General features: G+C 58.0%; 10 protein-coding genes across 10 annotated transcripts; 5 read left to right on the top strand and 5 right to left on the bottom strand.

The window, feature by feature from the left end:
- Positions 1 to 238: 238 nt before the first annotated feature.
- B0H64DRAFT_322138 (cation efflux family-domain-containing protein) lies at positions 239 to 1,541 on the bottom strand (the record flags this gene model as incomplete). Its single annotated transcript, XM_062800548.1, has 2 exons — positions 239 to 846; positions 956 to 1,541. 2 exons carry the CDS (start codon positions 1,539 to 1,541, stop codon positions 239 to 241), a joined length of 1,194 nt encoding a protein of 397 aa, XP_062659708.1.
- An 842-nt stretch (positions 1,542 to 2,383) lies between these two features.
- Positions 2,384 to 3,903, top strand: B0H64DRAFT_165206 (DHS-like NAD/FAD-binding domain-containing protein). The gene has a single exon (XM_062798665.1). The coding sequence runs from the start codon at positions 2,682 to 2,684 to the stop codon at positions 3,879 to 3,881; it is 1,200 nt and encodes a 399-aa protein (XP_062659707.1). The 5' UTR covers positions 2,384 to 2,681; the 3' UTR covers positions 3,882 to 3,903.
- Positions 3,904 to 4,728, bottom strand: B0H64DRAFT_165205 (uncharacterized protein). The gene is made up of 2 exons (XM_062798664.1): positions 4,171 to 4,728; positions 3,904 to 4,113 (listed from the first exon to the last, which is right to left on the bottom strand). The coding sequence occupies exons 1-2, from the start codon at positions 4,598 to 4,600 to the stop codon at positions 3,926 to 3,928; spliced, it is 618 nt and encodes a 205-aa protein (XP_062659706.1). The 5' UTR covers positions 4,601 to 4,728; the 3' UTR covers positions 3,904 to 3,925.
- Positions 4,729 to 5,081: 353 nt separating this feature from the next.
- Positions 5,082 to 11,459, top strand: B0H64DRAFT_321409 (peptidase family C50-domain-containing protein; the record flags this gene model as incomplete). The annotated part of the gene is made up of 2 exons (XM_062800507.1): positions 5,082 to 11,227; positions 11,357 to 11,459. 2 exons carry the CDS (start codon positions 5,082 to 5,084, stop codon positions 11,457 to 11,459), a joined length of 6,249 nt encoding a protein of 2,082 aa, XP_062659705.1.
- On the bottom strand, positions 11,360 to 13,278 carry B0H64DRAFT_461162 (glycoside hydrolase; the record flags this gene model as incomplete). Its single annotated transcript, XM_062807493.1, has 3 exons — positions 11,360 to 11,789; positions 11,995 to 12,263; positions 12,356 to 13,278. 3 exons carry the CDS (start codon positions 13,276 to 13,278, stop codon positions 11,692 to 11,694), a joined length of 1,290 nt encoding a protein of 429 aa, XP_062659704.1. The 3' UTR covers positions 11,360 to 11,691.
- Positions 13,279 to 14,119: 841 nt separating this feature from the next.
- B0H64DRAFT_397612 (uncharacterized protein) lies at positions 14,120 to 15,476 on the bottom strand. The gene is made up of 2 exons (XM_062803888.1): positions 14,648 to 15,476; positions 14,120 to 14,537 (listed from the first exon to the last, which is right to left on the bottom strand). Exons 1-2 carry the CDS (start codon positions 15,240 to 15,242, stop codon positions 14,182 to 14,184), a joined length of 951 nt encoding a protein of 316 aa, XP_062659703.1. The 5' UTR covers positions 15,243 to 15,476; the 3' UTR covers positions 14,120 to 14,181.
- A 1,230-nt stretch (positions 15,477 to 16,706) lies between these two features.
- Positions 16,707 to 17,846, bottom strand: B0H64DRAFT_322827 (chaperonin 10-like protein; the record flags this gene model as incomplete). The annotated part of the gene is made up of 3 exons (XM_062800583.1): positions 16,707 to 17,582; positions 17,648 to 17,658; positions 17,717 to 17,846. 3 exons carry the CDS (start codon positions 17,844 to 17,846, stop codon positions 16,707 to 16,709), a joined length of 1,017 nt encoding a protein of 338 aa, XP_062659702.1.
- A 382-nt stretch (positions 17,847 to 18,228) lies between these two features.
- B0H64DRAFT_417699 (fungal-specific transcription factor domain-containing protein) lies at positions 18,229 to 20,644 on the top strand (the record flags this gene model as incomplete). The annotated part of the gene is made up of 2 exons (XM_062805260.1): positions 18,229 to 18,266; positions 18,358 to 20,644. 2 exons carry the CDS (start codon positions 18,229 to 18,231, stop codon positions 20,642 to 20,644), a joined length of 2,325 nt encoding a protein of 774 aa, XP_062659701.1.
- Positions 20,645 to 21,242: 598 nt separating this feature from the next.
- B0H64DRAFT_360422 (IgE-binging protein) lies at positions 21,243 to 22,205 on the top strand. Its single transcript, XM_062801704.1, has 2 exons — positions 21,243 to 21,918; positions 21,974 to 22,205. Exons 1-2 carry the CDS (start codon positions 21,324 to 21,326, stop codon positions 22,096 to 22,098), a joined length of 720 nt encoding a protein of 239 aa, XP_062659700.1. The 5' UTR covers positions 21,243 to 21,323; the 3' UTR covers positions 22,099 to 22,205.
- A 1,611-nt stretch (positions 22,206 to 23,816) lies between these two features.
- B0H64DRAFT_432784 (glycoside hydrolase superfamily) lies at positions 23,817 to 25,480 on the top strand. Its single transcript, XM_062806015.1, has 4 exons — positions 23,817 to 24,122; positions 24,177 to 24,800; positions 24,859 to 24,996; positions 25,054 to 25,480. The coding sequence occupies exons 1-4, from the start codon at positions 24,003 to 24,005 to the stop codon at positions 25,438 to 25,440; spliced, it is 1,269 nt and encodes a 422-aa protein (XP_062659699.1). The 5' UTR covers positions 23,817 to 24,002; the 3' UTR covers positions 25,441 to 25,480.
- Positions 25,481 to 25,746: the final 266 nt, after the last annotated feature.

Genomic DNA, 25,746 nt, shown 5'->3' with positions numbered 1-25,746 from the left:
ACGTACCTATGTATGTATGTACACGGTAGATACCTAAGTATAGCACATGAATCCCCTCATACAAAGACCAATGCCTCGGAGCCACGCTTTTCACTCCCACTAGTCCTCTTGACCAGAACCACGGACCGGGCTGGCCAGAGTTTTCACACATAACAGTGCGCCCATCCCCAACCCAGGACAGTACCTCGACAGTACAGCCAAGCCAAGCCCAGCAAGACCTGCTCGCTTAGGCCCCTCCTCATTGCGTCTTCCGCCCCTCCTTCCCATTCTCCTCCCCATCCTCCGGCTCGGGACTACTCCTCGGACTAACATCCCCCGGAATAAACTCATCAAACCGATCCGGCACGGGCGCCGTGTGCGGGACAAAACGCACCCTCACCCTCCGCACACCACGCACTTTGCCCCCCACGCGGGTGCGCACAGCCTCTTCCACAACCCGCACAGCCTCAACAGTCCACGCGGCCGGCACGCCCAGCTCCAGATCAACAAGGTAGTTCTGCCCGGACTTGACGCCCGTCACATCACGCAGGTCAACTTCCCCCCCCAAGTTATCCGGCAGGGCGGCGAGGGACGTGCCGACGTGCTTGGTGACCGACTCGCGCACCTCGGCGTCGATGGACCGGTCGGCGAGCTCGTAGAGCGCCGAGAGCGTGTTGCCGAGCCCCGCGCGGATGACGAGCAGCGAGATGAGCAGGCCGCCGACGGGGTCCAGCCAGGTCGCGTCCTTGAGCAGGTTGGCGCCCAGGATGGCGCACAGCGCGACGATGCCCGTGAGGGAATCGACGCGGTGGTGCACGGCGTTGGAGGCGAGGACGGAGGATTTGCGGTCGCGCGCGACTTTCATGGCTGTTTGGGGGGGGGAGGAGGGTGTTAGTGGATGGTTGGAAACGGGGGTGGTGGGGAGTAAGGAGAAGAGGGTTGCGAGAGGAAGAGAGGTGGGGGGAGGGGCACGTACTCGCATGATACAACCACTCCTTGATCGCAACCGTCCCAGCCGCCAGCCACGCCGCGTGCAGACTCGGCGCACCCCCATGCCCATGGCCGTGTCCATGCCCATGCCCATGGGAGTGGCCATGGCCATGCTCCAGCATGGCGCGCGCGGCCTCGGCATCCAGAAAGAAGTGGGCATACAGCGTCTCGCAGCTGCTCATGCACATGAACAACCCACCAAACAGCAGCATGCTCGAGACGCCGAGCGAGCCCAGGCTCTCGACCTTGCCGAACCCCTGCGGGAAGCTCTCGGTGGGCGGGCGCAGGCTCCACGACACGGTGGCGAGCGTCAGCACGTCCGAGGCCAGGTCGGTCAGCGAGTGCCACGCGTCGGCGATCATGGACTGCGAATTGAAGGCGTACCCGCCCGCGCCCTTGGCGATGGCCATGCCCAGGTTCGAGTACAAGCCGATGCGGGTGATGCGCACGCCGGCGTCGTTCTTGTTGGTCGAAGTGAGGTAGACGTTGTCATGGTGGTGGTGGTGGCCGTGGCCGTGGCTGTGGCTGTGGCCGGCGTGGCCTCGTGTTTGTTGGGTCTTGCCGGCGCCCATGATGGCGGCGTTGTGGTTGGGGAGACGATGATGTATTGGTTTAGTCGGAGTTGTGGTTGTGTTTCTGGTTGGTAACGTCGGGTCGGGGTGTAACGAACGGCGCATCCGATTTGTGAATGCCCGAGAAGGGGAAAAGGTCTGAAAGATGCGCACTGCTTTGAGTTGTGGGTGATGTGTCCCCGAGAGGTTGCTGTTGCTGGGATGGCTAATAAATGCCGGGCATGGCGGTTGACGGCTCCGTGCCCGTCTTGGATGGAGCTGTGACGCGGCACTCGTCGCACGCAGTTGCACCAGCGCAGGGCTCGCGCAGCGCCCGCAATTAAGCGGAAGCATGAAAAAACGAATTACCTGGGTACCAAGGTGACGTACGAAGTAAATGAGAGACCTCGGCGCGCCAGAATAGGGTTAATTGGCGTCGGGAGGCGCTGGGAAATTCCGGTGACAGGGTTGGTCAATATTTGTACTTTGGGCGAAAAGAGGATTGGATTGGCGGCTTCGTCGGAAGGACGGTCAAGTAATTCTCGATTCCATTCGCGATGGCAGCCAGCGCGTCACTGGCGGCAGCTGGCTATAAGGGGTAACTTCGCACGTTTTGTAGTGGGCGGCACTTCCTGGATGCACCCGACATCGCACCACTTGCCGGATGAATCCAGGGGGGTATGGAGAACAGCATCGGCTGATCGAGACAGTACGGAAGACGCAGTCTGTTACCCGAGGGCTCCAAATGTGCATGTCAACCAAACCTCGAATGTAAGGGCGGAACGAAAGAAATTGTATTTACTCGATTTACGAAGTACCTCCACAGTATGTAGCTATAATTCCTTGAACTCGAGTTCTTGTGCCTGATCTTCTTCTCACTGCCATGTGTTGTAACGGTCACGGTATGTTCTGTGTACTAATAATCTGGACATACTTGTAAATACATACAAGCAGGGGTGTGAGCATTGACCATGAGGAACCGGAGTGAACCGAGAATTGTAACCCACCTTTCCGGAACCATGACGATTACGCAGCATGCTTCAATCTCAAATTAATCCCTTGATGAACAGGGTCCATCGCCACGCCACACCCGTCTACACTACATAGTGCACATCGGGATTTGATTCCTGTTTATCCAAACCCCCCCATAACCCACCCAACATGAAGAAACCACTCATGCGCATCCCCTACACCGAGCTCTTCCCGCCGCCCGCCACCATCCCCCCCACAGCCCGCTCCCTCCCCGGCGCCGTCGCCGCCCTGCAAGAGTTCCTGCACGCCCCGCCGGCGCGGGACCACCTGCCGCGGTCCACCGTGCTCCTCACGGGCGCGGGCCTCTCGGTCGCGAGCGGGCTGGCCGACTACCGCGGCACCAAGGGCACGTACCGGGTCAACAAGACGTACCGCCCCATCTACTACCACGAGTTCCTGGCCAACCACGAGGCGCGCAAGCGCTACTGGGCGCGCAGCTTCCTGGGGTGGACCACGCTGCGCAACGCCGCGCCCAACGCGGGCCACTACGCGGTGCGGGACCTGGGGAGGCTGGGCTTCTTGTCGGGCGTCATCACGCAGAACGTGGATTCGTTCCATCCCCGCGCGCACCCCGATATTCCGACGCTCGAGCTGCACGGCTACCTGCGCTCGGCCGTGTGCACGTCGTGCCGGAGCGAGTTGCCGCGGGACCGGTTCCAGGCCGAGCTGGCGCGGCTGAACCCCGTTTGGGATGCCTTCCTGCAGGAGGCGATCGCCACGGGGGCGCTCGAGACGGAGGACCCGCATGAGAAACGGGCGCGCGGGATTCGCATGAATCCGGATGGTGATGTGGAGCTGCCTGAGGCGCCGTACACGACTTTCCGGTATCCGGCGTGCCCGACGTGTTTGAGCAGTCCGCCGTCGTTGGCGGATGGGACGAAGGGGATGGTGGAGGTCGATAATGATGGTGCTTGGAGCCCGACGAGCAATGTTGGTATCCTGAAACCGGCGGTTGTCATGTTCGGGGAAAGCATCGCTAGTAGCGTGAAGGAAGCGGCTGAAGATGCGATCGATGGCGCTGGAAAGCTTTTGATCCTCGCCACATCTATGGCGACGTACTCCGCGTGGAGGCTGGCTAAGCGCGCCAAGGATAGGGGGATGCCGATTGGGATTGTCAACATCGGCGGCGTCAGGGGCGAGGATCTCTTCTTTGCAGGATTGGACCCGGCCCAGGCGGGCGGCCAGGGCGTGAGGTTAGAGATGTCCACCGATAGCTTGCTGCCGGCTCTTGTTCAGGATATGCGACAGTCTGCTCTCCGGGGTGCGTCACCCGACAGCGCAGCGTTTCAGGAAAACGAGGCTGCTGTGTTCAAGAACATGTTACAATAGACCAATAGATGATAATAGACGCAGAGCCCCTGAGAAGGGGCCGCTCAGAAGAAGCCCTTGCTGGCGAGGGTGCTCTGCACCTGTGGCCTGGTGCCTTCTTGCTCAGGTGGGGTATCCGCCTCTGGTGTAGGCGCAGATGTTGGTGCCGGAGTTGGTGCCGGTGGGGGTGTTGGTTCGGGTTGCTTCTTGCGTTGGCTCTTTGCCGGTCCTTCGCGCTCAATCTCCCTCAGAACTGCCCTATCCGTCAGCATGTTGCGTCCCAGTGTCTCAGTCTCCCAGGAGCACGAACCTTGCTCCCACTCCAACTCCTTTTCTGCGTCTCCGGTGCCCAGAGCCTTCTCCACGTCCACGTCCTCGCCCTTTTGCAGTTTTTCCACCACCTCGCGGAGTAAGCCTATCCTGACGTCGGACTGGCGCATGAAGGTCGCAAAGTCTTTTCGGAGGGCGATCATCTGAATAGACATGGATCCGATCAACAAGAAGATGAAGATAAAGAAGGTCGCAGGATTCCACCCCTTCTGTACCTTGAGTTTCTTCCTCCACCACCTCGACGGTGACCGCGATCGGAGGGGTTTCGGTACGAGAGACTTCCAGAAGGACACCTCAGCGACGGAACTGACGGGGCGTGTGTTGAGGGCCAATGCCAGCGGTTTTTGCAATAAGCCCTGCTGTCGGAGACTTGGCGCTAAAAGCGCGCGTTGAAGCGCGACCCGGTTCATGTTGGTCTCGTGTGGACTTGTTCGACTTGAAGTTGGAGATGGGAGATGGGAAAGTGCGGGGACCCACTGAAACTTTGCAGGTCAAAGTGACAGAACGGGACTCGGGAGTTGTTCAAATTCGGGGTGGACCCCTGCCGAGCCTGGCACCCCCTGGAGGGCTTCCCGGCAGGCAATGGGAGCTGACTCCCGGGAGTGCCAGTGCCTGAGATCCATTGTGGTTGCCCTGCCAACGCCACGTCGCTTTTTTGCCGGGTGTCAAACCCGGATTGGGGCAGCAACTAACCCCTGTTTGGAGAAGCTGCCTGTCGTCACCAAACGCGAGCGGGCCGCAATTGGAGATTCTCAAGTTCAAACATCGAACACCAAAACTTCTTCATTGCACTTCATTGCTTTGGGTATTGCTGTCTTTTGGATAATGTCCTCGGAACGGCGATGATATGATTAAGGATCAGCCCATAACACACTCCTCTTTTTTCTCTTCATGGATACACCACTCGCCCAGGCGGATGCTGTTCGCAGCGCCGTCTCTTCCGTCGCGACCTGCACCCCCGCGATTTCAGTCTTGTTGAAGACCTTGTTGCTCCCCAGGGACGAAACATCGACCGCCGACGAGCCCACCCCCCGACCTCCCTCCAAGACCGCGAACACGAACCGATCGAGAACGAACACGGTTTCCAGAGCACCGTCACGACGTGCCAGACCCGCGCCCACACCAACACCAACACCAACTGCGGCGGATAATGGCCTGTCGGTGCGAGAAAAGGCGGCACTCGCAACACACGTCGTCAATTGCACCCTCAAAGCTCTCGGAGAGGCTGCAAAACCCGCGTCGACCCCGACCCCTGCGACGCAACCTGTTCAAGAGGATGGCCTGGCGAAGACGGCAGCCAAAAACGCGATCCGGCGGTCAAATTCAGCACCCATGACGCCCCTACAACCCCGTGCGCTTAACAGGCAGTCCACCTCGCCTGTCGCTACGAGGCACGCCCGATCGCCCTCGAGGTCATCGAACACAACGAATCTTCTCGCCACCGTTGAGTGTGCTCGCGTGGCCCTGGCTGCGCTCCGTCAGTTACCCGCCTCCGGGAAGATCACCCTCCCAGATCTTCAGCTTGAGTCTGGCATGTCGGCTCTGGTCGGGAAGTTGCTCGGTCTAAACATACAGGAGCAGGCTATCAAAGAGCTGCGGATTCTAAAAAGAAAGCTGGAGGGGCCTGTGTCTGCGGACGGAAAGAAGGGGGCCAAGCCCACCAGTGCTGAGCCCAAAAATGCCGCACAGCTTTTCTCAGAGCTCCTTGACTTCGGCACCGTGACGGCCTCGGGACAACGGCTCATGTTGGTGATCACCACCCAGATCCAAATTTTGCGGGTTCTGGCAATGGCGAAGAAGCCCTCAGCCATCGAAGCGGTCCTGCCCTACCTCCGACAGGACCACGCCTCTTCGCCTGCCAACTTACTCCTTCTCGCGGCAAAGGAAGATGGGGTCGACGTGGCCAAAATTGCCCGACAAATGGAAACGGTGGCACAGTGTCTGTTTTCCTTGACCCCCAGCGTGTCCAACAAAGACGACGCCTTGGGACAGGAGTCCCGGCTCAGCATATCACCTGCATCCGCTCTCGAATTACAAGCACTCGCGCTGGAGGTCCGGTTGCATTGGTGGAAATTGGCAAAGCACAAGGGAGACGCTGAGAAGGATGTCATGGTCCCTCTGTCAAGATGCCTTAGTGCGTACATCAGACGAACATCCGAAACCTCCAAATCCAGCTATGCCGTTTGCTCAGAAATCTTCAACCGAATCTACCAGCAGCTTCAAAGCCACGGCTACTGCCCCTCGAAAGGATCCAAGCTCCCCCTTGCTGGAATATGCCAGACCTTGGTAACCCTGGCGCGCGACGCCCAACAAATAGCCGACGCTGTAATGTGGGCAACCAAGCTGCGAGACGCCATGGACCTGAAGGCCGAATCGATCGCGAAAACCTGCGCGGTTGCGGCCCAGCTGCTCTCTTTTCACCTCAAGCAGCCGGCGAAGTATCTTTCTGACGAATTGCTTCTCCAAGAAGTCGTCGCCGGTATTCAGGGGCCGTTGCGGGGGGACACTACCGAACTAGACGAACTCCTGACCAACGTTTGCGCTGTTCGAAAGACGGCCATGCATCTTCTACTCACCCTCGCCAAGGGTGGCGATAGCATTTTCCAACCCTCGTCCGAGGCAAAGGAGCTTCTAGAAACCTTCATCCTGCAATGTCCGCGTTTCTGCCTCCGGTGGCTCGGGAAGCCCCCTGGACCGAAAGGCAGCACCAAGGATTACCTACGATACGAGCAACGACGGCAGCTTATGTTGCAATACCTTCAGCACATCCTCGACTCGACATTCATGACCATCAAGAATAGCCTAGATCAGTCACGGCTCTCTTGGGACCTTATGGACGCTGTCCTCAGTGACTGCAACACCCTTTTGGAGTACACCGGAAACGCGGCCACATCTAATGCGTCTACATCCTACTACGTAAAGATTTCGCATTTCTACTACTTACAATACAGCGCCCTGCGACAGCAGTCTAGCGATTCGAAAGACGTCGGGCCCTTGCGTGCCCTCAGGCGCTCCATCGAATGCGTGAAGGACCGAACGAGCGGCGAAAAGGAAAAAGCCCAGCTCACTTTGAAGTTGGAACGCATGGCGGACCTCTGCAGAACGCTCGGCAGGGGAGAGGAGGCACTCGGTGCTCTTCAGAACATCCGGACAAGCCTCCTGGAGGACGGTGTTTTGGCGTACGTTGCCAAATCCCTCGCGACCGGATCGCCCGCCGTTGTCTGGACCCGCGACGCAAAGGCCGAGGGCCTCTCACGCGCGCTGCTGGCAATTTCGAAAATGGAGCAGGTTTGGATTGACTGGACCGTGGATCTTGAAGAGCCTGAGCGCGCTGCGGCGTTGGAACACCGCCTGCGGTTCATCTTGCTGAAGGATGGAGCGAAAGAAGTCGACATCACACTGGAGCATCCTGTTGTCGACGCGCTGCTTCGGACCTATATCCCCACACGTTACCCGATTCGTAGACTTAGGGTGCTTCTCGTTTTGCTTTGCTCGGCACTCGGTAACCTCGACAGGGCTCCCGAACTGCTCTCGGTCGCTAAGGACGCCGCGCAGCTCAAGGACACTGGCGGCCTCGGAGAGGACTCAGGGTTGGCGAGTTTTCTCCCGCATATGAAGGCCCTGTACAGCTCGCTGGCTGCCGCGGTGGATGGCTACCGGGGTGATCGGGCGCTTGAACGGTCCATTTTCACTTGGCGGTCGATTACCACAGCATCTCAGGACAGGGCAGCCCTGGAGAAAACGATCGATGATATACCGGGCCTTTTGGAGTACCTTCAGTCCGTCGCCGACTTCCTCCGCATGAAGGGCCGGGACACCATGCTCGCAACGGTCCTTGAGCTCATAGCCGACATTGCGCGGGTGTCTGAGGGGCCGAAGGCTGAAGAGGTGGTCCAGCACAGTTCGTGCCTCGCTCTACAGTACACAAATCTGGGCCAGTCGTCAAAGGCGGAGCTGGTGTTCCAGAAGGCGCTGGAACACATCGGCGACGAACTGCGGAGTGAAGTCCTTGCCAACTTCCATCTCTCCTTCACCGAGCATCTTCTCGCGCTCAGCAATTTCAGGCAAGCCGAGGACCACCTTACTCAGGCACAGCTCGCCTTCAATGCCGATGCGCCTCAGAAGCACACTCGGGCTGAGAGGAGGCGGCTCGTCGCACACGCCTATTACCTGCACTCTCTCATCGCTCTGGAACGCGGCGACTCTCACCACGCGCTCGCTTACTCCCGAGACAGCGTCCGCACCCTTTTCCAAGACTGGGCGAAGATAGAGTCCCGGATTGCGCCAAAGGCATTGCCGGAACAGGGCCAAGTTGAAGACCAAACCATTGATGTGTCCGCAATGACCCTCGGAGGGGACGCCCAACAGCAGAATCCCGGACCCGAGTCTTGGAAGCTTTTCCACTGCCTATACCGCAACGTCTTCCGCCTCTCCTCCATGTACGCTCACCTAGGCATGTTCCCAGAGACCATGTACTACGCAGAGCAGGCGCTGAAAATGGCTAAGACGGTCGATTCCGAGTTCTACAACGCAGAGTGCGCCGCCTGGATCGGAGCGGTTTCTTGGAGAGCCGCCAACGCTGAGAAGTCGCTCGAGATGCTGCAAGAAGCTTCGGCTCTGCTCCCCGACGACAACCGCTCTTACTCTTCGGCTACGCTCGCCTGCCAAATCAGCTCCATGTACCTCTCCCAGAACGACTCCGAGGGGGCAGCGCTTCTGCTAGCAAAAGCCGAGGCGATCGCGCAGAGCCTTGCTGTGGTCCCCGAAGTTGAGGCTCAGCCGGTTGATACCGTGGTGGTTGAGAACAAGATGGCGAAACTGAGCATTGCACAGAAACCTGGCAGGGGCGGTCGTAAAGCCCCCGTGAAGAAGGCACCAGTCAAGAAAACGGCCAAAACCGCAGCGAAGGCAAAAGCAACAACAGCCATCGTCACCGCTCCCCAGCTGATGGCAATCGAGGAGGACGCTCAGCTGGCTAAACTGCGGGCGTCGATTCTTGTGCAAAAGGCCGTGTCCATGCTACGACAAAAAGAATGGGCGGCAGCTCAGGCAGCCCTCGTAGAAGCTACTGCTGCGTCGAAGGCGTCCGGACTTTTGCCCGCCAGACAAGTCGCCATGGCGTCGTGCCTCATGGGCATAAGCATGGAGCAGATGGCACAAGATCCTGTCTTTTCTGTCATTCAGGAGTCGACCATCTCCTTCCCCGCCCTCTCTGGTTCCGACAAGGCCTCGCCAGCTCGTGCGAAGCCTGCGTCACCTAAGAAATCACGAGTTGCTGCCGCAAGCCCGGGACAAGTAGTCGTCAAGGAAGCCAACCCGGGGCTGTACGTCGACAACCTTCGCGAGGCCCACGATTACCTTCTTGAGGCACACTCGGTGGCTGCCCTGACCGGAGATGCCAGCCTAATCCACAGGATCTCGGGCATGCTCCAGAACGTTAGTCTGTTTCTCACGGCCACGTCGGCCAAGACCAAGGCGGCCATCCACTCCGCCCAGACGTCGTACTCGGTTGAGCTCGCTCGGAACCTCACATGGCGTCGGGAACGAAAGGCCCTGATCCAAGAGAAGAATGCGGGCAAGAATGACGGGCTTTCGTGGCCGTCGGCGCTTCAGTCCGCGAGCACGAGAAGGTCGAGTCTCGGATTCACGCTCGACCTCCACAAGATCCAGCGGGACTACATCGACATCGTCCCCAAGCCCTGGAACGTCATCTCCATCTCCCTCAGCGAGGGCAACCACGACCTCTGCATCACCAAACTCCAAGCCGGCCAGAGTCCCTTTGTCATCCGTCTGCCCCTCGAGCGGGCAAGCTCCCGCGAGGGAGACAGCGATGCCTTTGACTTTCAGCAGGGCCGTTCCGAGCTGCTGGAGATCATCAAGCTGATCAACAAGACGTGCCACGACTCCAGGGACATGACTGCTAAGGGCGCCAAGGGTGCGTGGTGGGCAGAGCGGGAGGCTCTCGATCAGCGACTGAAGGAGTTGCTCGGGAGCATTGAGCAAATTTGGCTCGGCGGGTTTAGAGGCATCTTCTCGCAGCACGTCCGCCGTCCGGAGCTGCTGGCGACGTTCCAGAGGGATTTCTTGGCTATCTTAGACAAGCATCTCCCTTCGCGGCGACAGGTGCGCGGGAAGAGGACCAAAGCGGCGCAAGGGCCCAAGGCTACGCTGGACATGAACGTTCTGGAGCTGTTCGTCGGTCTAGGCGACATCACCCAGCCGGACTGCGACTTTGACGACGAGCTCACGGACCTCCTCTACTTTGTTGTGGATATCCTGCAGTTCCACGGCGAGCGCAACGCCTACGACGAGATCGACTTCGACTCGATGGTGGTCGAGACCATGGATGCCCTCAACGCATACCACTCGTCTACCCACGCAGCCGAGGACGCCCCCACCAACATCCACACCATCCTCCTCCTCGACAAAGCCCTGCACGTCTTCCCCTGGGAGTCACTCCCCTGCATGCAAGGCCTCGCCGTCTCGCGCATGCCCTCACTAGCCTGTCTCCGCCGCCTAATCCTCGACCGCCGCCAACGCGCGGACGGCGAACCCACCACAACCACCACCACCACCAGCACCACCACCGCCCCCGCCCCAGACGGCCACCACGCCCCGCTCGCCGCAGGCGGCACCTACATCCTCAACCCCTCCTCGGACCTAACCTCGACCCAATCCACCTTCGCCCAACCCCTGGCCACGCAGCTCCCCCCGCAAACCTGGAAATCCATCACCAACCGCCCCCCGACAGAAACCGAATTCGCCACCGCGCTCACCGCCTCCCACATCCTCCTCTACTTCGGCCACGGGTCCGGCGCCCAGTACATTCGCGCGCGCACCATCCGCCGCCTCGACCGCTGCCGCGCCGCCGTGCTGCTCATGGGCTGCTCGTCGGCCGCGCTGGCGGACCACGGGGATTTCGAGCCCGCGGGCCCGGTGTGGAATTATATGATGGCCGGGTGTCCGGCCGTGGTGGGCACGCTGTGGGATGTGACGGATCGGGATGTGGATCGGTTTGCGGTGGGGGTGGTGGAGGAGTGGGGGGTGTTGCCGTGGGGGGTTTGTGGAGGGGGGGATGGTGGTGGTAAGGGGGGGAAGGGGAAGGGGAAGGGGAGGGGTGGGAGGGAGGGTAAGGGGGAGGAGAGCGGGGGTTATGGGGAGGCGAGTCTGGTGGAGGCGGTTGCGAGGGCGAGGGAGAGGTGTAGGTTCCGGTTTGTTACTGCTGCGGCGGCGGTGGTGTATGGGATTCCTGTTTATGTGGAGCGGTGAAGGGGGGGTTGTTGATGGGAGTGTAGGGTTGAGAGCCGTTGTGTATGTTTTTCTCTTGTTGGGTTGGGACGGTTGGGTTGCATCGGAAGGTGTTTGGATGGAGTTGGAGATGGGGTCGTTGGTAGACACGATAAATCATAGATCATGATGAATGCAAGCAACGGATGTCTGCTTTGTTCAAGTCGAGTCCAGCAATCACGCCGCTCTTCAACGAAGCAGCACAGCAGTTTATTCACAACCTACTCATAATGCAGTCACTCAAAGTTGGACCGTCGACCCAATCGGCCCAAACCTGATGTTCGACCAGTTCACCGTACTGCAACAGGTCAGCTCAACTCGACGAGAAATCCTGTGCTGGTAGCTTACGCAGACGGCCACATATCCTTCACTACCCACGGATCATTGTCCTCGATGGGGAAGCAATCGCCCCTCTCCTGCCCCGGAAACCCATTCGAGTCATAGGGCGGGTATAGGGAGTCGAGCCAGAGATTCCACGCATAGTGCTGATTGGTAAGTTAGTGTGTCAGGCCACAACGAAAAGCCGCGGGAGCGCTCACATCTGTGCCAATAGACATGACCATCACCATGGGCTGGTTCAGCAGCTGCTTGCTGTGGTGCTCCCAGCCGCCGAGCTCCGCCATGATGTCCCGTTCGCCGAACACGGGGAACTGACTGGTACACATATCCCGTGAGAGGCCGGCTTCTTGCGGCAGACCGTCCCAGGTCGGGGCGGGTACGTCGAACTTTTGGTTGTCTTGGATTAGGAACTGCGTTACCTTGTCCTCGGTCCATTGCGTGACGACCCTGCGGAGAGATATATGGATGAGTGGTTTGGGAGGGGGTTTATCACGCTAGGGGGTTCACACAGAGACAGGGGGGGAAAAGAGAGGACGCACGTAAACTTCCTCGCCGTATCAACCGTCTTCCCCTTGCCATAAAAGTCCTTGTTGCCCATCCGGTAGGGGTTATAACTGCACCCCGTAGCGTCACACCTCCCCGGGCCCCTTTCAGCATAGGGTTCATTGTACAGGCAGTTACCCTGCTGGCAGACATGCGGGCCGTCCTCGTAACAGACGTGCGACGACATGGCGAAGGAGTGGGCGTTGGAGTTCCACACGCTGAACTGCGGGCAGCAGGACCCCATGTTGCCGGCGCCCGCGACGGGGTCCGTCTCCGAGGGGATCCAGCCATCGAAGTTGGCCTTGCCGCCCACAAACCGCAGACTCCGCGGGCAGCTGGCGTCGCAGTAGCCCGTGCCGTACTCGGCGCCGGCCGCGTTGGTCGGGTACCGCGCCATGCCGCCGTCCGCGTCCATGGGTACGAAGTACAGGGCGCTGTTGATGCCGCATTCGACGGTGGACAGGTCGACGTCGAAGGCCAGCTCGTTGTCCTTGAGGGTGAAGGTCTGGTACCGCTTCTGGGACTCCATGAGGTAGAGGCGGGAGCCGATGTTGGAGGAGAAGTCGTAGTTGGTTCGCAGCCGCTGCGACAGGGTGTTGTTAGCCGTCTTGACGCCGTAGACCTCGGTGTACTTGGCGCCCTCGAGCGCGCACGTGGTGGTGCAGTTCTCGACGCTGTCGCAGACCGAATCGTTCCACATGTTGTCGTTGTAGTAGTAGCAGTCCATGTAGCCATCGACGTTGTGCAGCCATCGGAAGTCGGCGTCGATGGTTACCTCGCCGTCTACCTTCTCGCAGCCTCCGTCGACGGCGCAACTGCTCCATTCGAGCCTGGGGTGTGTCTCATTCAGGTCGTGGCCTACCTGCTGGGCGGCAGCGAGACCCAGGGGTAAGAGGGAGGTCAGGAAAGACCAGTGCATGCTAGACAATAACCGGAGAGCCCGGCGGAGTTGGTAAGGTTGATGAGGGGGGTTGGTGCTAGGAGTCGGAAGGATAGGGTTTGGCGTGGACTTGTTATACTCTTATACTCCGCATATGTGAAGCCCTTGTGATGTCTGCATCTATGTAGCTGCAGATAGTGTAATATAGGCTATAGTTACTGCGTCTCTTGGCCACCTCAACTAAGCCGGATCTGGGGACTGGAATCGAAATGCGAGAGGGACGGGACAGATGCGAGCAATTGCTACCACACTGCCCTTACGCGGAGGGTACATCGCCGGCCCTCCTACTTTGTCGGTGCAACGTAGGTTCTATCAACATAGCCCGGGCTCGAGGCTGGTATCTGAAAAGAATGGTCTGCCACGAGACGGGAGTTCCTAAAGGGAATTCGCGAACGATGGTCCGTCGGCTTGAGTAATCATTCCGGCGCAAAGTCACAAACGATGACCCTCATGGGAGAAATATTGACGATCCGTATGCCAAGGTTGAGTCCAAGGGAGTGAAGTTAATACAGATTACTCTAAATCACTCAAACTCCGAGCAGGGGAAAGGGGTGGGAAGCCGTACAGCAAACACTTACAAGACAATGATGGTTCATCGAATTTAAATTTCGAATAATACAAGTAGAGCCTAGGTAGAGTTAGCATGGGCATTGTAAATAAGTAGATCCAACCCCTTGAATTGAGACCCTCCTTGAATTATCTCAGGCGCATATGCGCAGTATAATATTTCCACACGCAATGCGTTGGAGCTTCTAACCGAACTTATATATTGCGAGCACTATCAAATACCATCTCAATTGCAGAAAACAAGCCACAGAGGTAAGTACGATATAATTGCATGGCTAATAGTCACAGTCATAACCTACACTCGGCATCTCAAACCTACAACATGATCACCAACGCCCCTACCACCGCCACGACCAGCCCTCCACCGACTCGGTATCTCGGCGCCGCGTTCTCCCCACCGCCCCCATTCCCACCACCAGTCCCCCCCGCCGCCCCAAGCCGAAGACAGGCAGTCTCAACCGTAACATCATCCATCGTATAATTCAACGGCTCCCCTACGACAGCGTCCACAGCCGGCCAGCTCACCGTAACGGCCACCAACCCCTGGGCCCTGTGCGCCTCCAGAGTACGGTACCGGAACTGGCCAGAGACATGCGTGAAGCTCGCGTTCCCGGGCGGCGGTGGCGTCGTGATCAGGCCGTCGTCACGGATCGTCGCAAACTCATCGAATCCTAAGAGGAAAAGCCATCAATCAGTCTTTGTCTCAGCGCAAGGCAGCACTCAGATCATTTATGATTGCAACAGGGGGGGGGGGGGGGGGGGGGGGGTTGCGGGGACATACCGTCCAGATATAACGGCAACTGCGCGTCCTGTATAGCCGACAACGACGACGGCGTGTTCCCAAAGATGTCCTCCGGGCACGACAGATTGCGCAGCGGGCGCTCCGCCAGCTGGCCCATGACATAGCCCATCCCGCCCAGCACGTAGGAGGCGGCAAAGGTCCTGGACGCGACGACCTCCTTGAGGTTGCGGACGCACTCGGTGCCGAGCAGGTCGGCGCAGCCGTTGGCGCCGCCACCGACTCCGTTCGTAGAGCTGGTCTCCATGGCGAAGGCGTAGTAGTGGCGGTTCTGGGCCCGGTCGAGGTTGACCGTCTTGTTGTCGTACTCGAGCCACCAGGCGACCTTGAGCACGGGGCCGGAGTAGGCCGCGGGGATGCTGAACATGTCCTTGTCCCGCGCCGTCTCGATGTCGTTGCTGTCCAGCTCGTCGACGCCGTAGACGAAGGTCGGGGCGGCGGAGAAAAGGGGGGTGAAGGGGACGGTGGTGCTCACGGTCTCGGGCGACTTGAGGCAGTGGTTGTTGGAATAGTAGTCGCATTCCTGGCCGGTTGCGGCTGCTGCTAGGGCAGCGAGGAGGAGGAGGCGGCCGTTCATGGTGTTGAGATGGGTGGTATCTGGCCCTGAGTGAGCTTCAGCACATACCTGGGTAGGTAGTCGTGGGCCCGTGGCTGCAAGAACCTCGACTTGGGGGCGCTGTGCCTGGTTTAATAGCTCGAAAAAGGAAAGAAAAGCCACCAATTTCAAGCTGCAGAGTACTTGTAAAGTCCGCGCCTCCTGAAGGGGGGGACGTCTTGATTGACCTCGGACGAATAGAGTCACCGTTCTTTTTTGCCCAGCTCTATTTTTGGAAGCGCGCACACAGTAATTAGGTAACTAGTACTATTTGGTTCATAACGCTGTGTCCGGCAAACGCCTGGTCGTCTTGGCGTGCGTGCGCGGGTTGCGCAACATTTTCTATTTTTTTGGAATTTTGAAAGGGGAAAAGGAGAATTAAAAACTTTATATAGTTATATCAACCAACCTACCACATGCGTGTACCGCGCAAATACCTCAACTTATATATCTAGATACGTAGAATCTGAATTTTATACCTGATCGACGATGCGGATAATGCGCGTTGAGGTATCGATAGATTTCTGTTTTTCTTGATTTTTGTTGAACTTTTCGAAGATATCTTGGCAAGGCTTGGCAGGTCTTGGCGGCTTTTACCAAAGATTCACCAGTTTTTAAACCCATCAAGATCTCAGCACGTATTATCCGCATTATTAATCGGATACAATATTCGAATTCTACGTATTTAGATATATAGCTTAAGGTATTTGCGCAGTGCGCGCATGTAGTGGGTTGGTTGATATAGCTGTAGATAGTTCGACTGATTTCTGGTCTTCTGGCCGTTTTTTCAAAAATTAGAGCGTTTTTCGGCGCGCGCGCACGCCAAGACGACCAGGCGTTTGCCGGACACAGCGGGACAAGATCCTTCGAATTGAAATCCCTACAAAGTCTACCTAAGCAGTAGCGGCAGAATCAATATGCACTTGTAAGAGTAAAAGAACAGAGCATGTAGAGTCTCTCAAGTTTTCACTAGTCCCCGCAAATCTCAATCAAAGAGGGAAAATACCGCGATTCTCAAGTCCGTGTCTTCGAAATGTGCTATATCGCCATCAGTATAGATTAATTGAGGGGCGAGGCATGCATGGTTCACTGGAAGGCTGCTGTGAGTGGGAGCACAGCGAGGCGAGCCTCGGCAGCCCCTGCAATCCCCCATTTCCTTTTCTCCGCGGATGGTAGCGGGGGTCGTCGTTGAGGTAACACCTAATAATTACCTAGCGTCCGAGCCTTTTTGGTCGCGGAAGCGACAACGAGCTCTCGTGAGGGTGACCGGGGACAAACGAGAGCTTGGAAGGCTGGTTAGAGACAACGGAATGCTGTATACGCCAGTATATTTGTCCTTGCGGCGTAGGACATAACAAATAAGTTGAAAACAAGTCTAAACTCCCGGTCTATTCTAGTCCCTCGTCCCCGTCTAACAGAACCCAATAACACCCAGTAATCTCCCAATCACTGCGCCACCAGGACAGCCCTGTACTTGATCCTACCCTGCTCCAACTTATCCAGAGCCTCCTTGATACCCTCCTCGGTCATAGGGAAGGTCTGGACGACAGGCCGGATGCCATGGACGGCAGCAAAGGACAGCATCTCGCGGTGGACGGTCCTGGTGGCGACGAGCGAGCCCTGGACGGTGATGCCCTGGAGGATGAGCGGCATGTAGGGGATGACGAGGTTGCCGGCGGAGACGGAGAGCGGGTAGATGCGCGACTTGGGGGCCATCATGGGCAGGAGGGCGTCCCAGGCGGGCTGGGCGGCCGTGGTGACCAGCAGGCGGTCGAGCAGCCAGGAGCCGCCGCCGCTGAGCTCGTCGGCGCGGCTGCTGCCGAGGCCCTTCTTCATGGCGACGAACTTGTGGGCGCCCAGGGCCAGGGCTTGGTCGCGCTTGCTGTCGGAGCCCGAGAGCACGACGACGCGGCAGCCCATCTTGGCGGCGAACTGGATGGCCAGGTGGCCGAGGCCGCCGACGCCCATGATGCCGACGACCTCGTTGGGCTTGACGTCGTAGAGGGCGGTGAAGACGGTGGCGCCGCCGCACTGCAGGGGCGCGGCGTCCTCGTCGGTGATGGCGTCGGGGATGGGGTGCAGGAAGGCCTCGCGCCAGATGGCGCCCGAGGCGAAGCTGCCCTGGTCGGGGTGGGCGCCGCCGTACATGGCCCGCTCGGCGCAGAAGACCTCCTCCCCGGAGATGCACTCGTGGCAGTGGCCGCAGCTGTCGGTCTCGTAGCCCCAGCCCACGCGGTCGCCCTTCTTGAGGTATTTGGTGTCGGGACCGACGCTCTCGACGACGCCAACGCCCTCGTGGCCAAGGACCATGTCTTCTTTCAGCTGTTGCACTTGTTAGTAACGGCGAATCGATGGATGGCCCGGGGTGTAAGGTTGGGTTAACTAACGTAGTGTAGATCTAGGAGATAGGTTGTCAGTTGATGTGAAATAAACATATAAGGGAGCATAGCACATACCGGTTCCGCAAACGCCAGATGCTGTAACTCTCACAAGCACCTGGTCCCCGACGAGCTGGTCGGGTTTCTGGGTGGTGGACTTCTTGGGCGCGCCATCCTTGCCACCCTTGAAGACGGTAAAGCTAGGCATGATGGTGGTGGTGGTATATGGGATATATCGAGGGATGAGGGATGAAGGTTTTCGTCAGATCTGAGGAGTGAGTTGTGGAGAGATGCTCGAGTCACGTCTGATGAATTAATCGACGGCGAATTGCGTGGTGAAGATGATACATTGTTTAATTCTCGCCGGCGCTCGCCAGCGCTTTATATTTTTCATATCCATTGCAAACCTGCACTTGACTCCACCGATTTATTTTTTCTTGCCTCCAACGGAGTTCTTCCATGTTGTGATGTGTAATCGTGGAAGAAAGTTGATTAGTTTCAAGTTTCGGGGAGTTCCCTCGGACCACTCCGAGTTTGCTGGGCTCCACCTTAAAAATGAACTCCCTCGCTGAGTGCCACTCCAGACGACAATGCCTTGCCAAGCCGGACCTCTCCTTCTCTCCACAAGGTTCCGAGGCAAGCATCCTGCACTGTGCAACCCACCTCAAGGTTCGATTGAACCCCCAACTCGAATTAATCACCATGTCGGCCCCATCAAGTCACAGCACTCCGGAGGCATGCAGCACACCCCAGTCATCCCAGCCGGGCCCTGCCAAACCCGGCATCCCTCGACCCCGGGCGAAGCGCAGCCAAGTGGTTCGAGCCTGCGACTGGTGCCGGAAACATCGAGTCAAGTGCGACAACCACTACCCGTGCTCCAATTGCGCCAATAGGGGAGGCGAGTGTAGCAATGAGTCCATGAAGACCGCTTCTCTTCCTTTGGCCCACCGCGAGATTGACCGTCTTCGCCAGAAGGTCCAGGAGTTGGAGCTCGAACTCCGCCAGGAACGGGACGGCCGTGACAACCTGACACTCAACAGTCTGTCTCCCCCGGAGCTTAGTGTCAGCTCCGACATGCAATACACTCGCTCATTGTCGGTGCCACTGTCGTTTCCGTCATCATCGTCGCGCACCAAAAACGCCTGGGGAGGCATCCGCATGAGCACGGCACGATCTCCCCATAAGACATGGTACGGACCATCGTCTCTGTTCTACTTCATCGGCCGTATCAACAACTTCCTGGACCGGACACTCCAACAACCTCACTCCCCAGATCACATGCTGCTCGACTCATCTAGTAGACGCCTCGATGAACCGACCGCGGCCCCTGAGGAACCCGAACCTTCGCACCATCCTCGTGCAGATCCCGTCGCAAAGGCGACCTACCTAAGCCCGACCCAAGAGGAATATTTTCTTGACCTCTACTGGCAGTCTTACCATACCTCATTATTCCCCGTGCTCGACGAGGCAGCCTTCAAGGAGCACTACAGGTCCTTATGGACCGCATCGGGCAACACGCGAAAGCCGTCGGCCCTCGTCGACATTGTAGTCGCCATGTGCATGCAGTATGGCATGTCCATGTTGCCCGCCGTGAAGCAGCAGGCCTCCGTGGATAACACCGACGCCGCCATCGCCGGCCGATGGCACTACCGCCGTTCCCAGACGTTGCTGGCACGAGAGCTGGAGAGTCCTACCGTGTCGACGCTGCAGTGCCACCTCTTGTGCTGCATCTACTTGTGCTGTGGGTCCTTCCAGAACATGGCCGACAGCGCTTGTGGCCTTGCCGTACGTGCCGCTTATATGCTCGGCCTCCACCTGGAACCCCCACAAACCATGCCGCAGCGAGAGAGGGAGATGCGGAAGCGTCTGTGGTGGGCACTGTACGTTCTGGACAGCAAGATCGGCATGAAGCTGGGCCGCCCGTTCCTGCTCCCGCACCTTTCCGATGCCACGCCCTCTCTACCGGGCGATGACCTTGAGACAGCCCTGCAATCGGGATCCCACTTCGCCCCTCTGGGAGACAACGTCACATGGCTGAGCTTCAGTCTCCAGCAATCGAAGCTGTTCGGGGCAGCCCGGACAGTGCATACAGCCTTCTACGACCAGAGTCCCGACGTTGACGACGGGCAGACTATATGGGATGACCAACGGGCGCTGGCGAACCACGCCGAGTTCATCGGCCCCTACATGAAGATCCTGGACGAATGGACCGCTGGCGTACCTGCTGCCCTGAAGACGAAGCGGCAGCACGATGCCGTCCCGTTTTCGACCGACGGAGTGGTCCTCGACATCGAACCATTCGCGCCTCTCTGGCTCCAGCGGCAGCGCCTTCTCCTGGAGCTCATGTACCACCACCTCTCCGTAAACCTTTACCGCCCCTTCATCTCCTTCGGCCCGGGGAGCTCCACCGTCGTCGAGGAGGCCGCCATGCAGTGCGCCCAGCACGCCATGGCTGTGACCAAGATCACGCACCAAGTCCTCTCGACCACCACGCTCCTGGCCGGCTGGCACGAGGCCTTCCAGCTGCAGTGGAACGCCGCCCTGACCCTCGTCGGCTTCGTGCTCGCACACCCCCGCGCCACTACCTCCGCCACTACGTCGATCACAGCCGACGCCAGGCAAGCCATGGACCTATCCGTCGCCGTCTTCGACATCTTCAGCGACAGCTTCCCTATCGCCACCAGCGCCGCCAGGATCATGCGGGACCTCGGCGCCAAGGTCGACTTCCTCACCCAGCAGGGCCGCGAGAAAGCGGTCGAGCGGGTGAGTCACCCTGTGGCGGTAGTGTCAGCGAGCTCGGTCGTTCCTGGCAGTGCCTTGTCCATGCCGGACATGTCGGCTGCAGCGAAGACGTGGGATGGCGCCCTAGACTTCGGTGACCTGAACGCTGCTTCCATGCAGGATGTTTTCAGTATGGCCTTTGCTGTTGACGAGTGGAGTAACCTCGATTCGTTATGGCCGAGCATGGACCGGACGATTATGCCGGAGCAGTATGCTTTTGGGTAGGAGACATATTGGAGAATCTAGAGGATAGTCATGATGGAAACAATTGGAAGGGATGCCTCGACTTCTAAGAACTCGAGATCCCAAGCCGAAGAAAGCGGAGATACCATGGCCAATCGGAGAGCTCCGTAATCCTGGCACGAGAAGAATCGGGAAGGTTAGCCTAACTCTAGCCAACAGGAGTTGCTCCTACGACCCATCGCCGGTGGGGCACCCGGAGGAGCTCCGGTTACAAATCCCGGTAGGGGTGAAGGTCAAACAACTGGAGCCGAGAGAGTGCTACTCTGGTAAACTCCGAGATGGACAACACTAGGCCCACGGCTTGCTGCCATGCAGCATAGTCGCCTTGTGGTTCGGAGTTGGTCCCGAGAAGGGTGAAATTGAATACCATGGCTTTCGACTATATATGTTGGCTGTGTCCTCATCAACCAACATCATCACTCCCACTCACCAGCACAGCAATCAACACAACACTTAAGTACAACACTCTCACAACTACAATCTAACCAACAACACCCATCACATTCACCAGCAACATCACTTCCCTAATACCAACATAACCCTCCTACTCTCTTCCATCAACACCCACCCACCCCCAACCACAACAACAACAACAACAACAACAACAACAACAACAACAACAACAACAACAACAACAACAACAACAACAACAACAACAACCATGTCTCTCCCCCGCCGCGCCCTCATCGCCATCACCTCGGCCCACGCCACCCTCTTCCAAAACACCGAAACAACCGGCCTCTTCATCACCGAGGCCCTGCACCCCTTCCTCGTCCTCACCGCCGCCGGCTTCGACGTCGACCTGGCCTCCGAAACAGGCGCCTACACGCCCGACTGGCTCTCCCAGCAACCCGATTTCCTCTCCGGCACCGACCTTGCTATCTGGAACGACACCGCCAGCGCCTTCCGCAGGAAGCTGGATAACATGCCGCGCGCGGATGAGCTTGATGCGGATGAGTATGGGGTGTTTTATGCGTCGGCGGGGCATGCCGCGCTGATTGATTACCCGGCTGCGAGGGGGTTGCAAAGGGTTGCGGAGAGGGTGTGGGCGAGGGGCGGGGTGGTGGCGTCGGTTTGTCATGGGCCGGCGATTTTTGGGGGGGTGAGGGATGAGGTGACGGGGGAGGCGGTTGTGAAGGGGAAGAAGATGACCGGGTTTACGACCGAGGCGGAGGAGGTGATGGGGATTATGGGCGAGTTGAGGGGGTGGGGGGCGGTTATGGTGGAGGAGTTGGCGGAGGAGTTGGGGGCGGAGTGTAAGTTCCCTGCTTGGGTTTTACTTTTGGATCGAAATGCTGACTCCTGATATAGACAAGCGCGCCCCTGGTATCTGGGATGACTTTCATGTTGTTGATGGTCGTCTTGTTACTGGCCAGAATCCGGCGAGTGCGACCTCGACTGCTCGCGCTGTGGTGGAGGTGTTTGACGCCCTCTGATTGAGGGGTGGCTGGTTGCTTTTGAGGATTCTTTTCTTTCCTTTTCCTTTTCAAACGCGGACATAGACTACGAGGTCATCGAATGAATACCAAGTACCTTCGCTCTTATCCTGATGCATTTCCAATTCTGTCACACTCACCAACCATGGCTTGCTGGATGCTACAACGACAGTTTGACGCGCGCGGAACACACCGAGTGGGAGAACATCCCATGGTCCAAAAGGGGGGGAGGGGGCTTGTGGAGATGGGTAGCTCGTAGAACAGCATCAGTGATTGCTCGATCGAGACCGGCTTGGCCGTGTTTGGCTTCTAGACATGATTTACGCTGGAGCAACGGAATGCGATGCATGCATGGTAAGGAATTCCATCTAAATAATAGGCGTGCGGGGACCAGTCCCGTCCACGAAGTCACCATACCAACCCCAGTCATCCCCAAACCCGCCACCATTCTGGGTACTTCCGGGAACAATCGCACTTCGTTTCTTTAGTCACTTCGTAGTGAATCTTCTTGGTTCCGAGGCAGCGAGAGCACTGTTTGGTACGCGGGTATCTGGATTCCCCGTGGCATACTGGGCAATTCTTTTCACCCCAGCAGTAGTCGCACTTGCCCGGGACTGTCCTTGTCCCTTTGCCCTCGCACTTTGTGCAGCGCTTGGACTCCTTCTTCACAGGTCTGTTGTACGTGCCTATGCCGTGACAGCGTTGGCAGTCTTGGTCGAATCCGTTCGCAGAGGCACTGCCTCGCGTTCCGCCGGGGGCCTTAGCCTGAGATTGGCCGGTGTGGGGAGGCATTGTATGGTAAATACTCTGTTATTTGTCAGACCTGACACGATACTGCCGGGGGTGGTATGAGACCTACAAGAGGGCTTAGAGATAAGGTGGTAAAGACTAGGTGGTAGTAATCTGGGGTTCGGGGATCGAGAAGGTCAAACAAGAGGGCGAAGGTTGTTGAATGTGGCAAAAGCAACTTTGTCTTGCTCCTTTTTAGCTGTTATAGCCGCTCTCGTTGTCTTGAAGCAGTATAGTATCGATTCTAGGGCAAGGACGTTTCAGGTTGGGCCTCCTTTCTCCAGCTGTGACAACACAACGGAGTTCGCTAGTTACCACCACGGAATGGGGCTAGGTCTGAGTTTGAGCCGGAGGCGGCATAGCCCCTGAGCTGCGGCTCGACGAGCCCTCGGCAAGCTATCCTGTACAGGCTCACGCCAGGGACTGTTGGATAATACCCTGGTCGCAAAACGACGCCGACGCCGCAGGCCTGCCCTTACGCCGCACCCAGGTCGCGGCCCCCGGGTTCGATGGTGATGCACACTCTCTTCTCCTCGACCAGGTTGCCTGTGTTTTTTTCGGCCCCCAAAGGAGATATAAATAAAACCTTTCTTTTGTCTTTTCACTCTCTTCTCCTTGACCAGGTTGCCAGTCATCTTTTGGCCCCCAAAACGACCTCATCTCCCTCTGTGCCTGGAGTGTTTTGGATCGCCGAATACTCTTACTACATCTGCGTAAGACATTCATGGTCCCATGCGGGCATCTCCAACCGAAAAGCGGATAAATGATTGCCACCCGGCCCCCAAGCTCAATGGCATCTCCGAATTCCATCCCGTTGGTTCATCGTTCATCCCCTGCCATTGGTGCGCTTGGTCTATTGGTTCGGGGGAAAACCGTGAGAGCCCCGAGCCGAGCACCTTTGAGGTTTCTATTTGGTGGGATCTAGGTATCCTTGAAATTACATCATGGTTTCTTCCGCCGACGAGTGAGACATTGAACGTGTTGTGCTGTATATATATTGTTGTCTTCGCTTACTTACTTGTCTTTTAAGTTCCACTAGTAACCAGCTTAGCTGGGTATCAGGCCGCTCTTTGACATCCCACAACTACCTTGTCAGATACGACTGTCAATCAATCATGTTAAGACAGTTTCCCGTCTTGTTGGGCGCCGTCTCGGCCGTCTCATCACGGACTATCCCAGAGAAGCGACTGGACAATGGCGTTGGACGCACGCCGGCACTTGGATGGAACTCCTGGGTATGATCTGCCTGGGAAACATTTCAAAGACCGCATGCTGACACGCACCTACAGAACCAGGGACATTGCGATGCGGCCACAGCTGAGGTGGTGCTGAATACAGCCCAGGCCTTCATCGACCTGGGCCTGAAGGACCTCGGCTACGAGTACGTCAACATCGACGACTGCTGGTCGACCCACGAGCGCAACAGCACCGGCCACCTCGTCGCGGACCCAGTCAAGTTCCCCAAGGGCATCGACGGGCTGGCGAGCGAGATCCACGACATGGGGCTGAAGCTGGGCCTGTACGGCGACGCGGGCACGCTGACGTGCGCCCTGTACCCGGGGTCGTACGGGTCCGAGCAGAAGGACGCCGACACGATCGCGGCCTGGGGCGTCGACTACTGGAAGTTTGACAACTGCCTGACCGAGGAGGTCTACACCAACAAGGGCATCCAGTCCTTTGATTACTACCCCATCATGCGCGACGCCCTGCTCAAGACCGAGCGGCCCATCCTGTTCTCCCTGTGCCAGTGGGGCAGGGACGAGGTCTGGACCTGGGGCGGCAAGGTCGGCAACTCGTGGCGCATGTCTGAGGATATTACCAATGACTGGGACTCGGTCTCGAGCATCGCGGCGAGGGCTGCCACCATGCACGAGCATGCCGCTCCGGGTGAGTTTAACGATTTGGACATGATGGTATGTGGTGATTTGTGGGCTGCTCCCCGTTCTGATTTAGGACTAATAAAACAAACAGGAACTCGGCAACGGGGTCCTCACTGAAGCCGAGGAGCGAGCCCATTTCGGTCTGTGGGCCATCATGAAGTCGCCCATCATCATGGGCACAGACATGACCAACCTGGGAGAATCGACCCTGGCGATTATCAAGAACAAGGTGAGATAAACTGCTTAACCAACCACCTCGCCTAATAGCAAAAGCTAACAAACTCAGGACATCCTCGCCATCAACCAAGACCCCCTGGGCAAGGCGGCCACCACCTTCACGCCCAAGGGCCAGCCCGAGCCGGTCAGCGGGGAGCTGTACAAGTACTACGCTGGGGAGCTCTCGGACGGGGTGGTCGTCGGTCTCGTTGCCGCGGACGGGGCGGAGACGCTGACGGTCAATTTCAGCGACGTGCCAGGTCTGGGCGAGGGCGAGTATGCGTGGACGGAGCTGTATAGCGGACGCACTGGCACGGGCTCGTCTGTGTCACAGGAGCTGGACACGCACGACATGGCCGTGTTCAAGGTGGTGACTGATGCAGAGCAGCGTGGCGTAAAGACTCGGGGGTTCATGTTACTAGCTCGTCCATATATTCACCAGTACCTGGGAAAATAGTTCCACTAGTATGCTAGCATTTGGAGTAATGAACTCATTCGTGCTTGGAACCAGTGCTTGGAATATAGGTAGGCTTGGAATACTCATCCAAATTATATCCAACTCTTAACACATCACACCCTGCCATCGTGCCCACAACCCCTATTCTCCCACCCATCCCCCCTTACCTTCTACGCAGCAGTAATAGTATACACCCCACCCACCTCCGTCTCCAACCCCCTCTCCTCATCATACTCCCTCCCATCCACCACAAACCCCCTCCCCCCCTGCACCCTCACCCTCAACAACCCCCCCTTCGTCGCCTCC

The sequence above is a fragment of the Chaetomium fimeti genome (genome assembly GCF_033439085.1).
Source record: "Chaetomium fimeti strain CBS 168.71 chromosome Unknown B0H64scaffold_4, whole genome shotgun sequence".
NCBI classification, from domain to species: domain Eukaryota; kingdom Fungi; phylum Ascomycota; class Sordariomycetes; order Sordariales; family Chaetomiaceae; genus Chaetomium; species Chaetomium fimeti.
The sequence above is the reverse complement of the archived record's forward strand: the minus strand, read 5'-3'. Positions and strand labels throughout refer to the sequence as shown.

What these genes read in the sequence shown, in the direction of transcription:
- B0H64DRAFT_165205 (XM_062798664.1), bottom strand. Translation starts at nt 4,600, where the DNA reads ATGAACCGGGTCGCGCTTCAACGCGCGCTTTTAGCGCCAAGTCTCCGA. An exon ending in GGAGTTGGAGTGGGAGCAAG is followed by an intron (nt 4,114 to 4,170) that starts GTTCGTGCTCCT and finishes CGGATAGGGCAG; the next exon opens with TTCTGAGGGAGATTGAGCGC.
- B0H64DRAFT_360422 (XM_062801704.1), top strand. Translation starts at nt 21,324, where the DNA reads ATGTCTCTCCCCCGCCGCGCCCTCATCGCCATCACCTCGGCCCACGCC. An exon ending in GGAGGAGTTGGGGGCGGAGT is followed by an intron (nt 21,919 to 21,973) that starts GTAAGTTCCCTG and finishes CTCCTGATATAG; the next exon opens with ACAAGCGCGCCCCTGGTATC.
- B0H64DRAFT_432784 (XM_062806015.1), top strand. Translation starts at nt 24,003, where the DNA reads ATGTTAAGACAGTTTCCCGTCTTGTTGGGCGCCGTCTCGGCCGTCTCA. An exon ending in TTAACGATTTGGACATGATG is followed by an intron (nt 24,801 to 24,858) that starts GTATGTGGTGAT and finishes TAAAACAAACAG; the next exon opens with GAACTCGGCAACGGGGTCCT. An exon ending in TGGCGATTATCAAGAACAAG is followed by an intron (nt 24,997 to 25,053) that starts GTGAGATAAACT and finishes TAACAAACTCAG; the next exon opens with GACATCCTCGCCATCAACCA.
- B0H64DRAFT_397612 (XM_062803888.1), bottom strand. Translation starts at nt 15,242, where the DNA reads ATGAACGGCCGCCTCCTCCTCCTCGCTGCCCTAGCAGCAGCCGCAACC. An exon ending in GTTGCCGTTATATCTGGACG is followed by an intron (nt 14,538 to 14,647) that starts GTATGTCCCCGC and finishes TTTTCCTCTTAG; the next exon opens with GATTCGATGAGTTTGCGACG.
- B0H64DRAFT_165206 (XM_062798665.1), top strand. Translation starts at nt 2,682, where the DNA reads ATGAAGAAACCACTCATGCGCATCCCCTACACCGAGCTCTTCCCGCCG.